Source organism: Bos indicus, chromosome 10, assembly GCF_029378745.1.
Source record: "Bos indicus isolate NIAB-ARS_2022 breed Sahiwal x Tharparkar chromosome 10, NIAB-ARS_B.indTharparkar_mat_pri_1.0, whole genome shotgun sequence".
NCBI classification, from domain to species: domain Eukaryota; kingdom Metazoa; phylum Chordata; class Mammalia; order Artiodactyla; family Bovidae; genus Bos; species Bos indicus.
In genome coordinates, this window is record NC_091769.1 from 87,166,019 (window position 1) to 87,182,746 (window position 16,728).

General features: G+C 51.0%; 1 protein-coding gene across 1 annotated transcript in view; it reads left to right on the forward strand.

Annotated features, from left to right (window-relative positions):
* Positions 1-16,068, forward strand: part of IFT43 (intraflagellar transport 43) — a 103,872-nt gene extending 87,804 nt beyond the window's left edge. The window contains exons 6-9 of the mRNA XM_019969291.2: positions 14,747-14,819; positions 15,061-15,136; positions 15,615-15,677; positions 15,807-16,068. Of these exons, the coding sequence (XP_019824850.2) occupies positions 14,747-14,819; positions 15,061-15,136; positions 15,615-15,677; positions 15,807-15,926 (332 nt within the window). The 3' untranslated portion in view covers positions 15,927-16,068. The remainder of the gene's footprint in view (positions 1-14,746; positions 14,820-15,060; positions 15,137-15,614; positions 15,678-15,806) is intronic.
* The last annotated feature ends 660 nt before the right edge of the window (positions 16,069-16,728 follow it).

Here is a 16,728-nt window from a genome sequence, read left to right on the forward strand (position 1 = left end):
AGTCCCTTTGCCTCCCTAATTTTATTTATTTATTTTATTTAATTTGGGGCTGCACTGGGGCTTTGTTGCTGCTTGCGGGCTTCCTCTCATTGCGGTGCGCAGGCTTCTCATCACTGTGGCTTCTCTTGTTGCAGCACACAGGCTCCAGAGCATTTGGGCTTCTGTAGCTGTGGCACATGGGCTTCGTTGCCCCATGGCCTGCGGGATTGTCCTGGACCAGGGGTCAAACCTGTGTGCCCTGCATTGGCAGGTGGATTCTTAATCACTGGACCACCTGGGAAGTCCTGCCTCCCTGATTTTTTTAAAAAACTATTCTAACCCAGGTTCCTTTTAGCTAAACATAGAGCAGGAAAGAGGGCAGGGGTGGAGTGGGGTGGGATTCATTAATCCCAGGAGTTACTGTCCTGTCTGCTGTCTGTGCCTTGTTAAACTTGCTGTTGTTTATAGTATAGTAGGTGTGAGATTGGAAAAGAAGTCCTTCTTACAGGAAAATGGGATTCATAATTAATGTGTGTGTTTGCCGAGAGCCAGGCTTTGTGCTGTTTTCCCTGCAATGCTAGTCAGTCCTCAGCATTTCTACGAGGAGACACTGTGATCGTTACCCTTTTCCAGGGAAAGAAATTGAAGCCTTGGGAAGTTAAATAGCTAACAGAGGTCACATAACTAATAAACAGAGATGTACTTATTTAACAACCAGCTCTCTGCGGTGGGGAGGGGGCAAAGTCCTCATTGGGTTCCTAGGTGGCGCAGTGGTAAAGAATCCGCCTGCCAATGCAGGAGACCCAAGAGACTAGGGTCCGATCCCTGAGTCAGGAAGATTCCTTGGAGGAGGAAATGGCAACCCACTCCAGTATTCTTGCTAAGAAAATTCCATGGACAGAGGATCCTGGTGGGCTACAGTGATTGAACACACACATACTCCTACCATGGCTGGTTTCAAGCTCCCAGCATGACACCAGTGACCACAAAACTGGGAAGAGATGAACAGTAGCACACCAGCATATCATGTTTCCATCACACCAGTCCTTTGGATGGAGGAGGAAATGGCAACCCACTCTAATATTCTTGCCTGGAGAATTCCATGGACAGATGAGCCTGGCGGGCTCCATAGGGGAAAGTTAAGTCCATGGGGTCGCAAAGAGTCGGACACGACTGAGTGACTAAACGCACAGTCCATTGGATGTAAATAAGTTCATAAGCATAGGTAAAGTAAAATGCAATAAAACTTAGAAAATGGCAAGTTTTGAGTATTACCTTTGTTTTTAATATAATTTGTTTAATTACGCTGTGTTGTGTTGTGCTTAGTCGCTCAGTCATGTCCGACTTTTTGCGACCTGTTGGACAGTAGCCCCCAGGCTCCTCTGTCCATGGGATTTTTCAGGCACGAATACTGGAGTGGGTTGCAGTTTCCTCCTCTAGGGGATCTTTCCAACCCAGGGGTCACACCCGCGTCTCCCGTGTCTCCTGCACTGCAGGCAAATTCTTTACCTGTTGAGCCATCAGGGAAGCCCTATTTAATTAACTCCAGGAGATAGTGAAAGACAGGGAAGCCTGGCATGCTGCAGTCCATGGGGTCACAACAACAATATATAATTTAATCTTTAATAATGTTTCTGCGTAACAACCTGCATGCGAAATTCCCAAACATTTTAGACAGCCCGAACTGCTCCAGAACATCACCTCTAGTAAATGACAGAGCTGTAGCTGGGACATGGCCTTCAAGACTCCTGATCACCTGCTCTCAGCGCCTTCCTCCTTACCATCAAAGCGCTAGGTTCGTTTCTCCAGCCTGCTTATCCGGAAAGCTGGCCTCCACTCATCTTCCCAGCGCCCTGATGCAGCTTTGCTCTCCTTTCCTGGTTCTCAGATTACCCTGCTGGCCCTGTCCTCGGCTCTGCCGATCCTCTCTCTCTGAAGTCTTGTCAGCAGCACCCAGGCTGAGTAGAGAAAAGCCAGAGAAGTTAGGTCTTTAAAGCTGTGTGGCATGAACAGAACCTTCAGGTTGGACCATTCCTCCCCCATCTTATGTTTTATTTTCTATCAGATCCATTGGGATTGCTTTTTTATTATTACATTTTAAAATATTCACCTGTTCATTCAATCTTTGTTGCAGTGAGATCTTTAGCTGTGGCATGTGGGATCTAGTTCCCTGACCAGAGATCAAACCCAGGCTCCCTGGATTGGGAGCAGAGTCTTAGCCACTGGACCACCAAGAAGTCGTGAGATTGCTTTTAAATAAGGAATTCTTGCGCCTCTGCTAGGTCTTCCAGAGAGGAGCTCCTGTTTTAGGGTGAGAGGAAAGAGAGTCTTATGAGGGTGGCAGTGTGAGCACCAGGGAGTGTGGAACACTTAGAAGAACAGAGACCCCACAGGGTGCTCCCTGGGCCGTGGAGGGCTCTGGTTGGAGCTCTCCCACCAGCGTCATCCTTGAGACGCAGCTGAGGGTGAGCAAATTGACGTCACGGAGACTTGGGACATCTCAGACGCTGTATGGGACGTCAAAGATTCCCCAGTCAGGGGTGTCAGATTATAAGGTGCGAATACGGAGCTGAGTTCGCTGTGGGCCACAGGAGGGATCTGTGTAGGCTCATTGCATTAGAGAAAATGAACTTTCCATACAGCGATTCTCCTTTCTTAGTATTTATTTTAGCTACATGAGGCCTTAGTTGCAGCATGAGGGATCTTACATTGGCCTTCAATATTTCATGGCATGTGGGATTTTAGTTTCCCGAACAGGGATTGAACCCGGGTCCTCTACCCTGGAGGGTGGATTCCTAACCACTAGACTACCAGGGCAGTCCCCTATACAGTGATTCTCTAAACAAAAGACCCAGCTTGCCTTACAGACACGTAGGTGGTGTATCTAGCTGGAATACTGGGGAAGACTGCTCCACAGGCCAATGTGACAGGTGTTTTTTAAAAATTATACCATGAGATATATTCCAGTGGACACCCCAGAGATAAGGATGTCTTCGAGATAGAAGGCACCTCATTTTGGTGATAAGGAAACTTGGGAGCAGAGCTGACAAATAGCTGCACTAAGTCAGCAGGTCAGGGGCAGAGCTGGGACCCAGCTTTCCTGACTCCTGATTGGGTCTGCCCTCTGGTTCAGCTCTGCACAGCAAGAGTCTGGATTTGGTTCTTCCATGATAGACAGTGAAAGCCACACTCCTCGTAGGGAAATGAACTCTAGTAGATGGAAACTCTTGAGGCCCCAGTGGCCGACTTCACGGCTCCCCATTGTGGGTTTGGCCAGGGCTGGTCCCCAGAGCCAATGAGACACCAGAGAAGTTACAGGGAATTGGCCTGAAGTTTCATTAATGCGGCAAGAGAAATTGTTTTAACTTGGTTTTGTGTTCAAGGTCCCATGATCCCACCATGGGAAAAACATATGCCATCACAGAGTAGGTATCTGGGAGCTGATGGACTGTCTTGACTCAGCAAGCTTAGTAGAGACTGGTTTGGCTCTGTTCTCCTTGCCTCTCAAAAAGGCAGTGTCAGGGCAGGTTTTGGAAACAGAGTTAAGCTTGGACCAGACTTCGGTTGTTCTGCTTTGTCCCCTCAGTTGTCCCCTACCTCCCCTGGTCCAGCTGCCCAGCACAGCCTGGAGCGTTGACCAGACCTCCCGCTCACTGGCAGAGCCGGAACAGCGTCCTCTAGGCCCCTTGGCGGTCCCCTGCCATGTCTGGGTCACACCAGCCTTCCCAAACTCTCCAGCACGAACATCTCTACCCAAAAGGCAGTTGCCAGTGACCAGTCTCTGGGGCTCCAGTTTCCTTGTTCATGTGAGCAGCTTTCTGGGATGTCCCTGTCTGAAGAGGTGGGATGGGGAGGATGAAGCAAGCCTTGGACCACACATGCACAACCGTTGTAAACGAAGCAGTCTGTGTTGACCTTCCTCCAGGAACACAGGGAAGGCTCCGTCAGCATCCCACGGTGCCGTAGTCTGTTTGGAGGAATGTGATTAATAATAAATCTTCCAACATTAGGCACTGACAAAAGCAAAAGAGAGCTCACCCTCCCTGAAATAGCTATGGAGACCTGGGTGTTTATTCTGTAACTCCTTGGGTTCTTTCCCTATCGAATACAGAAAAGAGGATTGGGATAGGACAAAGCTAATCCCACTTAGCTTTGTGAGACAGTCCTAGGTGTGACTGTGGGCCACGGTCCCACTTTGGGGAGAAGCACAGGTCCTTCTCCACACAGCTGTGAAAGGAATGATGGATGAAGGAAGAGAGGAGACGAAGCCAGTTTGGTGCGAACCACTGCCCAGGGACATCTTAGGCTCCTTAGATTTTTATGTGATTAGAAAGAAATAGAGGCTCGATGCCATAGGATGTCTGTTTCAAGCGATGGGGACTGTATAGAGAAGAGGCATGGTGTTCTCTGCAACTAAAAGAGACAGATGGATTTGTAGGAGTTGCTCCAAATAGTCTGTAACTAAAGCCACAGTCAGCTGTGGCCTGGGGACTGCATTCTCCAAGCAGGTGGCCGTGGTGCCCTTACTCGTCTTGAAATCTGACAGTCAGACAACACTTAGGTGAGACGGGAAGGAACAGGCTTGATTGTGCATCTGAGGTTGGGACTCAGCATGTCACTTGGGCCTCAGTGTGAGAAGTCTTCCCTTCTAATACCTGCAGATAAGCAAAGCCTAGGTATAGCAGAAATCCAGGGAAGCGGTGATAGGGGACCCTCTTACCTTAGCGAGATGTGAACTTGGTATGGCCAACCGGTAGGGTCTTCCTTTCCAGTTTAGGTCCTCCCAGCTTTCTAAACATGCCCAGATGTCTGCCATGTGTGTGGGTATACTCGCCTATACGTATGCACACGCAGGAGGGCAGATATTGGGAAAAATGATTCCTGAGTCCATAAGTGTGGTTGACGGACTGGGTTTACCTAAAAGACCCTTTAAGAGAAAGCTCTTGAAAGATGATTACAGAATTGAGACACCATCATTTAAAAGTGCCCGAGGCAAACGCCTTTGAAAATTGCAGCAGCGGAGGGACAGAGAGAGAACCAGGCAGCCCTTGATTGTTGGGCTGTTCCCTCAGGACCCGTCGCCCCCCCTCCCCCTCTGTTTCGCATCTGATAAGAGAGAGAGCAGCGGTAAGACTCCTCATCTATCTTATGAAAATCCGATTCGGAATGGCTGTGATCAAAACCAGCTGGCTGTCACCAGCAGTGGCCTTGCACGGAGGAAACCGCTCAGAAGCCGTTCCGTATGTGGGGGTGTCACGGGTGGCACCGATCAAAGGAGCATTTTTTTAATAAATATATATAAGGAAAAACACAAAACCTAAGGATTTAGAATAAAAGCAGTGTAGTTTGTCTTGTTTTTTTTTTTTTTTCCAGCATAACACGAAGAGGATGAAATAGAATCAGATATGCCTGGTTTCTAACACTTCTAGTGGCGGCTCTGAGAAGGCCGCTCTCTGTCACATTCAGGTATTTGCTGTGTCTTGGGCCTTGTTGAAGAGAGCGGAGAGGTCCTCCCTTTTCCATCCCTTCCAGCCGCTTCATCCTTTTTCACCTTTAAAGGCCCTTAGCCCTCGTCATCCTTAACACGTCTCTCCGGATCAAAGCTGGAACTGCCGTGAAGTGCCGAGAGCTGCTGGCAGTAACTGGGAGCCTCCCTGTTCATTGTTTTAATTTCCTTCAAGTAGTAACCAGTGTATCAAAAAAGTGAAGTCGCTCAGTCGTGTCCGACTCTCTGCGACCCCATGGACTGTAGTCTACCAGGCTCCTCCATCCATGAGATTTTCCAGGCAAGAATACTGGAGTGGGTTGCCACTGCCTTCTCCAGGGGGATCTTCCTGACCCAGGGATCAAACCTGGGTCTTCCGCACTGTAGGCAGACGCTTTACAACCTGAGCCACCAGGGAAGTCGTTCGCTAGAGGTCACCCCTCTCAGGTGACACTGGGCTCCTTCCCCGTGTTAGGCCCCTGGGCTGAACGGGGCGTTTCCCTGTGGAGAACCATCATTGGGTCTGCTTTGTCTGTCAGGAGCACCACCTTTAATTGCTGCAAAGGGTCAGTCCTGGTTAACGACCCTTCGCGTGGTCCATAGGGACTCTCCCGTAGCCCATGGTGGACTGGCTGCGATGACCGGGCAAGTCTCCTGGGGTGTCGCATTCCAGGCTCCTTCTGGAACGTGCTACTGTCCCCTCTGCAGGCGATACGATGAGGCCGGGCCTGCATGCCTGAGGCAGGCCACAAGCTGAGTCAGCATTCAGCACAGCCTCCCGTCTGCCCACCGTCCAGCCAGCACCACACCCGCTGAGACCCGGCTGGTCTCAGACACAGACTCAGTCCCAGCCCTGCTCTCACGGCCCAGCGTCAGCCAGGACGGTTGCCACAGTGTGGGGGCTGGACGGAGCAACCGGCTCTATTTTCTTTTCTTTTTTTTTTTTTTAGTCTTTATTGGACTGTAATTGCTTTACAGTGTTGTGTTAGTTTCTGCTATACAACGAAATGAATCCGCCGGATGTATACATCTATCCCCTCCTTTTTGGATTTCCTTCCCGTTTAGGTCACCACAGAGGGTTGACTAGAGCTCTCTGTGCTATACAGCAGGTTCCCATTACTTATCTGTTCTTTGCACAGTAACGTGCTGATATATACGTCAGTGCCAACCTCCCAGTCCATCCTACCCTGCTCCCCCGTTGGCGTCTGTATGTCTCTTCTCTACGTCCCTGTCTCTATTTCTGCTTTGCACGTAGGTTCAACACCAGCTGTTTTGATGTTCATCTTGAAGTCAGTGATCTCCTTCCCCAGCAGCACGAGGAAGGGGGTTGGTTGGGTAGAAGCACGGAGACTTCTCAGCATACGTGGGATATGGATGAAGCCCCCCACAGCCCCCGCCAGCCAGCCCCTCAGGAGACGGGCATCTTCTTTCTGTCCCTGGCACTGATTTCCTCAGGGACCTGCTTGTGCTCCTTTTGCTCATAGTCAGAACCTGTTTCTCAGCCCCTGCAGTGGGCGCTCTGGCCAATGGTGTCACAATGTTCAGCCTGTCTTCTCTGAGGGCCACCCGTCTCCTCCCGGTCGAGCGGCCCAGCTGGGTCAGGGGGACTCACCAGGGACCGGTCTTCATGAAGCAGACCTGCCCAGGATCCGCAGGTGCCTTTTTGCCCTGGAACCCGAGTCCACCCAGGGACTGCAGGGGCCCAGAGCTCCTCTGAGAGCATCCTTTCCCCTTGTTCCTTCGGGTGTTTGAAGCCTGTTGCCTACTGCTTTCCCCTTTTCTTTTCCCTTAAAAAAAAAAATGCTCCATTTTTTCACTTAGAAAAAAAAATTATTTATACGATTGAGATCCACTAATTAAAGCCATTTTCTGGTATTTGGTTACTGGAGCGTTTGATGTCTCTCTGACAAGACCATGAAATGCACGGAGTGTCCACGGGGACAGAATTTGCTGAACACGGCTCTTTGTAAATGAGGGGACACAGTGTCGCAGCAGCTCATGAATATGAAACGCCCATGATGCCACCTCAGTGGACTTGGGAACACAGATGAATCCTGTCATGTGCTAAATGAGACCAATTTCTTTCACTTAACTTCATCTTCAATCAGACCTTCTTCCATTTGCCTGTTTAAAATTCCCCATACGTGATGCAGAAGGTAACAGCATTCAGTAAAACAAAGTTTTGCAGCTGCAGAGAAAAATGATAATGATCTCAGGCTTAAAGTTGCCATCTCCTAGAAACATGGACATTCTTTCAAAAGCTCTTGAGCTCTGTTGAAGGTCTGTTGACTTTGAACACACCATTGGGGGTTGTCTCAACTGCTCTTCTTGGGGTGTCCCCCCTGCAGGGTGTCAGGTCCCTTTCAGGTGGGTTGGTTGTTGAACATGGCTGTGCCTTATAAAGGGTGGACGTGAGCCCTTGGCAGCCCACAAGTGCTCTGCAGTGGCCGGGGTACTGCTGGAGAAGCAGTTGTGTGGGGCTTTGTGGGTCCTCTACCCTGCGGAGCCGGGGTGAGGTTAGTGAGTGAAGCGAGAGGGACAGATGTCATCAGTCAGCATCTAGAAGGACCAGGCCAGGTAGGCCGACCCTAGTACCGTTTACTAAGGCATCAGGATCAGAATGTGCTGAAGTTTAGAAGAGACTTCATGTAGCTCTCTAGAAACCCTTCTGGCCACAACTACAGAATCCCATTCAGAAATCCCCAACCAAGAACCATCAGCACAGAGTAGAAGCTAAAGAAATGCAGAGAGAAGCAGCTCTCTGCCTGCACCATCCTTGCCTGGATGGGACCAGGGCCCGGGTCAGGGTGTCTCCTTTGTTCTCTCCTTCCTCTGCAGGAAGATTTATGCTCCAGGGAAAGAGCCTGAGTGATGCTCAGGGTGCCCTCATCACAGGTGGAGTCCAGTCCAAGAAATCACCTTCTGTTCTTGTACCAAAACAAGCAGACGACAGCCAGGTGTGAAGGCAGGCTCATCGCAGCGACCTGGGGCCAGGGTTTTTGCAAGAGGCAGGCAGGCTTCTTGCTGTCAAGCCACAGGGGCTAAAAAGGATCCCACTGGGACTTCCTGGGTACTTAGCATTTTAGTGCGACGGTGTGATGGTATTATTCATAATGAATGGATTTCAGGGCAAATGGCAGCTTCTCACATCTTTGAAATCAGTTGTAATTGATCCTGCTGGTGTTCCCACATTTCTATTATTTATTTAAGCACCCCTCATTTATTTCTGTGGTTTCATCTGGTGGTTGGTTGGTTGGTAGGCCTGTTGGCAGACTGATGTACTGGTATCAATGAGTTTTCCATTTGGCAACCTCTCCCTTTGGAATTAGTTCCTACTGTTGTTGCTGTACATCAACAAGCCTTTACTGGGACTCCCAGAAAGTGGAGTGAAAAGACTGGGGCACACCAGAGATCGAGAGGAAGCTCAGGGAGATTGGTGAAGGACAGTGTGACCCAGCCTCAGGATGGAAGCCGAGGGGTCCGTACGGACCATATTTGAGTGACTCTTCCTCTGTAACTTTGTCCCCACTGCTCCATCGTTTCTTGTATATGCACAGGCCCTTCCCAGCAGGCCTTGCAGCTCTCAAGTAAGGCAAAGCCTTTGCTATGATGCCATCAAACCCAGGAAGTGTCTAAGGATGGCTCTTGGTTGTTCTTGTGAAATGAACCCTGCTTAAGCAGCTCGGAGACTCAATAGCACTTATCCTACAACCGGAATGATCTAGAGAAAATAAACATGGCATCCTTCTACGGGTGTGGCTTTCAGATTTGAGAGATGTTTATTGATGTCAGTTCTGTTCGATTGTCCTTTAGTCTGCCCATCTTTGGGAATGCAGAAGTGACTGAGACACAGTCTTCACCCTCAAATAGGAGGTAGGCCGAGGGAAAATTTCACTTACTCCACCTACAGCAAGGTGATCAGGTCCATCTCATGGCCTTGAATAAAGTATCATGGAAAGACAGAGGAAGCTCTGAATTCTGCTTTTGGCTTCCCAGATGATCTACAAAGGAAGGGATGTGCATTTTACTTATTCTGTTTATTTGTCATCATTTTGTAAGTGTATAGACCCTCCTACTGCAACTTGTTCATGCTTATTCAGTCCGTCTTGGTTTGCCCCTAACGTGCCTCTGGAGGGGTCTTGCCTGTAGCAGGCACCCATCAGGCGCGTGTCTCCTGGCTGGTCGATGCAGGTTCTTCCCCACCTGGCACCTGATGCCCTCTCTCCTGCCTTACTCTGTGCGGCTCTCCCGAGCCCTCCACATCAGGCACACCAGCCTTCCTCGGAGAGTTGCTCCTTGTCTCCTGGTGCCTTTGAGCACGCTGTCCCCTGCCTGGCTTAGTGCTGTTTGTCCTCCAGCTGCTCTGTCCAAGTTCTGAGACCTCCCCTCACCCCTCACACCACCCCTCAAAATCCCAAGTTAGATTCTCTCTGGATGGAATTAAGTGCATTATGCAGCATCCATTCAGTAGAGTGCTAGCCTGCCAGGCTCCTCTGTCCATGGAATTCTTCATGCAACTCTACTGGAGTGGGTAGCCATTTGTTTCTCCAGGGGCTCTTCCCAACCCAGGGATTGAACCCCGGTCTCCCACATTGCAGGCAGATTCTTTACCATCTAAGCCATTAGGGAAACCCATAGAATACTAGATGGCCATTTAAAAGAATAAGATGAATCTGTACACTGAAAAGGAAAGATAAAAATCAATCATAGGATGTTGGATATGTAACATGCCACTTGCGAACATTTTTAAAAGGACAAACGTGCTGTATATGCAGAAATTCCCTTCAGTAATCATATATGAGAAATGATTAATAGCAGTCACCTCTAGGGAGATGACTGGGGTTCATATAAGGAAAGGATGTCTTCCATCTTAAACTTTCGAATTTGTAGCATTTGAATTTGTTACCACATATGATGTTACTTTTACCTGGTGGCTCAGATGGTAAAGAATCCGCCTGCAATGCGGGAGACCTGGGTTCGATCCCTGGGTCAGGAAGATCCCCTGGAGAAGGGAACAGCTACCCACTCCAGTATTCTGGCCTGGAGAATTCCATGGACCATACAGTCCATGGAGTCACACAAATGCAGTTTCCCCACTGTGTGGCTAATTGGGCACCACATGGGGCCCAGAAGCAGGTGAACAGCAAATGAGACGGCTGACCTGAGAGGCCCAGAGCAAAAGCCCAGCAGGGAAGGCCCGTGTTATTAAGGAGCCCAAGTGGAAGAGAGTGGCAGGTGACCTGTTGAGGGGGGGCGCCCTCTTTGGGGACCAAGATCAAGGATGAGGGCTCCGCTCCCAGGGTGCTGGCGTGTCAACCCTCTTGCCTCGCCAGCCCCTTTCCTGGGGGTGTCTGAGGTATCTCAGCCACCTCCTCCTCGTCACGGCTGGTTTAACGCCACACGACCAGCAGGGGAGGGAGTCTCTGGGCTCTCGCGTGTTGGTCCATTTTCCTTTCTGTTCCAATGGCCTTGTTGTAGGCAATGGTGAGGGAGAGACTTAGCTTAGTTATGGTTCCTGGAGGCAGAGGAATAACCGAAAACAGAGGACCCTGAGTCTCCAGGCAAAACAGTTTGTCCCAACTCTAGGCGGTCGTCTCACCCCTCCACTAGCCAAAGCGGCTTGAAGTCACTGCACCTTTGCAAAGAAAGCCTGAGGGCGGCACAGGCTGGGAGTCGGGGGTGGTTGCAGTTGAACTGGAGTGGGAAGCCTGCTCTGTCTGTTCCTAATGCCTCACTCCACGCAAACTGCTCCATCTTGCTGAGCCTCAGTGTCCTCTGGAAAATGAGGCAAATGGGCAGGATTAAATGCGAAAATGAGGATAAAGCCGTATAGCTTCTTTCCATGCTCAGTGTTTTATCTGTCAGGAAAGTAAGGATAGTACAGAATATTTATTAGGTGCCCAGCATAGCGCTTAGTGTTTTATAAAAAGTGTCCCATGTATACCTTACAGCAACATATGAAATGGGTGTAGTTATGCTCCCCATTTTACAGCCGTAGAAACTGAGGCATCCAGAGGGTAAAGTCACACAGCTAGTCCGTGGGGGAACCAGGCTGTGAATGCCTCCAGTGCCTGCACTCTTAACCACCAGACAGGAGTCCTGCCCACATGCTTAACAAGGCCATTGTTTCTGTTAACATTCTTATTGTTAGCAGCATGGAAGAAAATGAGACTAAAGTCAGTAGAATGAACTTTCACTGGTGCTGGAGCAGAGTCCTTTATTCCTCTTATCATCGTTATTAAAGGTATATCGTCGCATACACCTTGGGATGTTAAACTCGACACCCTGAATCAGACCGGGTCTCCGGACCAGGCCTACAGGTGACATAGCCATCGCTGACTGCAGACACGGCTGCATCGTTCCGTGCAGGTCATTTTGTAAGGAAGCGGATTGATTTCTCAAGCCCATTTTCTTTTTCTAGGTTGGTTCCTCATGATATGTGTGTGTGAGAGAGAGGGGAGCGGGACGAGGGGGAGAGAAAGAGGCCAAGAGGACAGAAACTGTTGGGAACGTGTCACGTATTCATAAGCAAGCCCTTGTTTGTGACTGTACATCAGAAACTGTAAAATGAGGAAGTTCTTTGAAATTTGCCCAAGACCTGCTCCACGGCCACCTGTTCCTCCGGGGCCGGGAGTTGGATGGCCAGGCTCTGCAGTGACGAGCTCAAGCTGTCGCTGCACCAGAATGCTCCAGCTTGCCTCGGCCTGGCTGTCATCGCTGGCTCCATCCCACTCCGGTGCTTCACTGGGCTCTGTCGGGCACCAGGCTTCCAATTAGAGAGAGACCCCACTGTGTGGCCAGCGCCACCCGCGTCCCTCCAAGCGGCCCCTTTGCCAAGGCCCACGCTGACCTCTGCTCTGGCGCAGATGGGGCCAGCCCCACTCGCTTTCCTGTGCATTTGGAGGAAGGAGGCAGGGATGAACGGGGAAGCCCTTGGGGACCTGGAGCGGACTGCGGGCCGAAGCACAGCTACTTGGTGCTGGGAGAAGCTGGGCAGGGTTGACAGGGCCCAGAGGCTGACATTGCAGAGCGAGGGAGGACTGGGGAAGACCCGATCCTGAGCCTGAAGCTCAGCAAAGGGGGGGCATTTTCTTACCAGCTTCTGAATATTCATCTCAGGCTGGGCCCCACGCCGAGCAGAGCCAAGAGTAGCCTGCTGTCTCACACCAGACCTGTCATGGTGCTGATGGCACATGGCTCGGCCAGCTTCCTCCCTGCCTGGCTGCAGGGCCCACGTGGTCTCACCAGCCTGGGAGGCCCCTCACCCCAGACTCAGGGACGGTGCCATCAGCCAGCAGTGGACTGGATCCGCTCAGAGCAAGCTGAATTTCTATTAGCATAAAAAATAGAAAATTAGAGAATTCCATATCCAATTCTCTAGCAGGATAGAGAGATACCATCTAACCTCTGAACAGCTTCTTTCTGGATAGAGGACTTGCAGAGTGTGATTCATTATTTCTGGGCTGGTGTGTGCGTCTTCTTTATTTCCCTTTTATCAGCCATTTCTTTTTATTTTCATCCTCTAACTCTCTGTCTTTCTCTGCCTGTCTGTTTCTCTCTCGTCTTATTTTCTGTGTCTCTGTCTCTCCCTCGCATGTTCTCTCTCTCTCTTTCCAGGTACAACATCTATAACTCTGCCATCGGAAGCAGTAATAAAGACACCAGTCTGGGAACTGACATTTATATATACTCAGGCTAAGCTTGACTAGAACCATTGCAAAGTCTAAATAATGAATAGCCTGAAAGTGGGAAGGGTCCTTTTCAGCTGCTCTTGGAATGATTCTGTATCTCTTTTAAAAAAAAAAAAAAAAGTTAATTTAGTCCATAGAAGCAAAAAGGAAGGGTGTCTTCACTATTCTTGCCTCTCTGGAATTTTTAATATTCGTAGTTGGTTTGGGACTTCCAGGACTGTCTCTCCCTGCTTCACCTTTTTTTTTTTCCCTGCCCCATCTCTTTTTATCTCTGTGCAGACTGGTTAAAGCAAAGAAACCCCCTCTGCCAGTCAGTGATACTCCCTGAGAGAAGGCAGTCCTTCTCTGGGATGTTCAAGAAGATGCTGGCTTTTCTGCCGTAAGCAAGTTGCCGCTGTTAAGTGATGCGCCGTCTCTGTTTCTCCCTTTGCATGAGCTCGTTAGATTGACGAAAGGAATGGCCTCTTGTCTCCTCCTGTGTCTGTATGTCCGTCTCATACAGAGAATTCAGAAAAGAAGAATCTCCAGGAGACAGCAAGGGAAGTGTCATCTTTAGAATCAGCATTGTTTAGGATATTAGACCTGGCCAATGGAGACTCGGGCTTCCCTCGTAGCTCAGTTGGTAAAGAATCTGCCTGCAATGCAGGAGACCCGGGTTTGATTTCTAGGTCGGGAAGATCCCCTGGAGAAGGGATAGACTACCCACTCTAGTATTCTTGGGCTTCCCTTGCGGTTCAGCTGGTAAAGAATCCACCTGCAATGTGGGAGACCTGGGTTTGATCCCTGGGTTGGGAAGATCCCCTGGAGAAGGGAATGGCTACCCACTCCAGTATTCTGGCCTGGAGAATTCCATGGACTGTACAGCCCATGGGGTCGCAAAGAGTCGGACACGACTGAGCGACCTTCACTTTCACTTTGAATGGAGACTCTGATCCTGGATGCTGCCGGGAAGCCAGGTCACATCATTAGGTGGAAAGTGACTTTGCAGATACAGGCTCGGGGCTGTGACGGTTGTGAAGACTAGGACGAGCTGATGCACACGTGGGCCTCGGGCATGAGGAGGTGCACTCGTGGAGACGTCCGCCTGGTGACACAGCGTGTCCCCCACTCCTCTGTCTCTGACCGTGCCACACTCACTCAGCTCCTCTTTTCCTTCCTCTCCTCTAAGTGCTTCCCCCCAGGGCTGTCCAGGACTTCTCATTTCTTTACATTTCTCCTTGGAGAGCTACTCCCATGGCTCCTAACATGGACCAAATGTCAGGACCAGCCGAGAAATCTTAGGGAAAAATTCAGCCTCCCAGGCCCTACCCAGGAAACTTTTAATTCCCGCAGGTTCTGGGGTAGTAAAACCTGAGATTTGGAAATTGTTGAAGTTCTGCCTTCGATTCTCATGCACACCTCAAGTTCAGTTCCACCAGCCTGAATGGGGGAGTGGGGGTGCTGGAGGCCAGAGACCATCCGAGTGTCCATTCTACCCAAAGCCTGTAGCCCTCACGGTGGCCAGGGTATTGAAGCTGCTGAGTCATCAGTGGGGAAGTGGGCTAGATCCCCAGTCATGCTGCTGACAGTTTTGCCTACCCTCTGGTTGCAGATATCCCTGTTATTCCGGACCTGGAGGAGGTACAGGAGGAAGACTTCGTCTTGCAGGTGGCAGCCCCTCCCAGGTATGTTATATTCGCCTGAAGCTGGAGGGAGGCTGGGGACCGTGCCAGGCGCCATCAGCAGTGATGCTGCCCCCTTGGGGAGATCCACACGTCTCTAGTGACGGGCCCAATCCCAGGGTTCCCATTTATTGCACACTTTTTCCCCATTCTGGTCCTTCCCAGCTGCCCAGGAGGCTCTGGGGACGGCGGCCTGGCAGCGTTGCTGGCATCGGTTCCTGCCCACATTCTGTCTTTCCCACAGCATCCAGGTGAACCGAGTGATGACCTACCGTGACCTGGACAATGACCTCATGAAGTACTCAGCCTTTCAGACCTTGGTGAGTGGACAGCTGCTACACAGAGGGGCAGGCGCCCATCGACATCCGCGGGGATTTCTCAGTTTCTCCCAGGCCTTGCAGCCCCTTCTCCGTGAGGCTCTGAGGCTGCCAGGCGACAATCCCTTTGCCAGAGGCATCCTCCTCGGGTATAGAGCATCCCTGGACCCAGCCTATCCCAGTGCTCTCAGGGCCAGTCTCCCCCATGCTCCCGCCTGCCCTCTTGGCATCAGTAGATGTGCTGTGCCATGCCTGCCCCTCCCTGGTGTTCACTTTGCCCCAAGGAGTGCCCAGCCATAGGACATCGTGGTGTCCGCCCCAGCTCTCAGCGGCCGTGTGGTCCACCCACAGGTTTGCTGTTTCACAAGGTGTTCCTGCAGGGCTGGGTTTGGAGAGTTGTACCCCACTCAACTTGGTCCCCAGAGGTCATTGTCCAGAAGCCCCACGGTACACATACCCCCTCCTGCCCTGACATTCACAGGATGGAGAGATTGACCTGAAGCTCCTCACCAAAGTCCTGGCGCCGGAGCACGAGGTTCGAGAGGTACGTGGCAGCAGCAGGTCCTGCCCCTCGGCCATGAGCAGCGGGCCCCAAGGCTGACCTTGGTGGGAGGCTGGCCATGCCCGAGGGGAGGGCCTCCCCCGTCTCACCCCAGGATGCTGCTCCCCGCAGGACGATGTCAGCTGGGACTGGGACCACCTGTACACGGAGGTGTCCTCCGAGCTCCTCAGCGAGTGGGACGCACTGCAGACAGAAAAGGAGGGCCCCGTGGGGCAGCCCGCACACACCTGAGCCGGGGGATTGCTCTCCCTGCACACGCACACCTCCGCTCTGGACTTGAGGAAAAGGCCATAAACCTAAAGAAGCTCGCAAGAGGCTCAGGATTTTTATATATGGACTATTTCGTAATAAAAATATTTTCTCTTGTAAGAAATTGCATTGTTCTGTGGCAAGAAATTGCGTTTGCTCTGTTGCCCTCTCTTCCATTCGTTTGCACCGCCCTCTTGGAAAAATCCGTCAAGGCTGAAGGAAGGCATCTTTTGAGCCACTGATGGGAACTCGCCCCATCGCTGAAGAGCATGAGGGAAAGCTAGGTGGGGGAAGGGAAGGCTTTGTGCGCCTGGAAACCATTCCGTTCACAGAGGCCACAGCAGCTCCAGGGCGCATTTCCTGCTGGGGTCCTGGGGAGGGCCTGGCTAGACACCTTTCTCCCTTTGGATGGTCAGTGACATTGGTGACATTGCACTGTCTCCTTTGTGCTTTCAGGGCCACTTAGCTGAGAAGACAGCACACAGAACATGCGATAAGGTGACCCCATTGCCCATGTCAGGGTTTGGTGGCTCTTCTGATAGCGTGCCCCTTCCCTCCTGCTTCCTGCAACCCAGGCCTGGAGCTCCCAAAGCACGTGTTTCCCTTTGTCCCCCCAGGTTCCCAGGGCCCTGTTTCTCGTTCTCATTAGCAGAGGGCAGCTCGGCAGCCCTGAGTTGTCCACAAAAACTCTCAGGGAACCCCAGGCCTCTCCCCCGATTACCCCCAACCTTTCCGACGCAGAGCTGTTTATCTCCACTGCTCTCCCCCTACTCCAAGCATCATC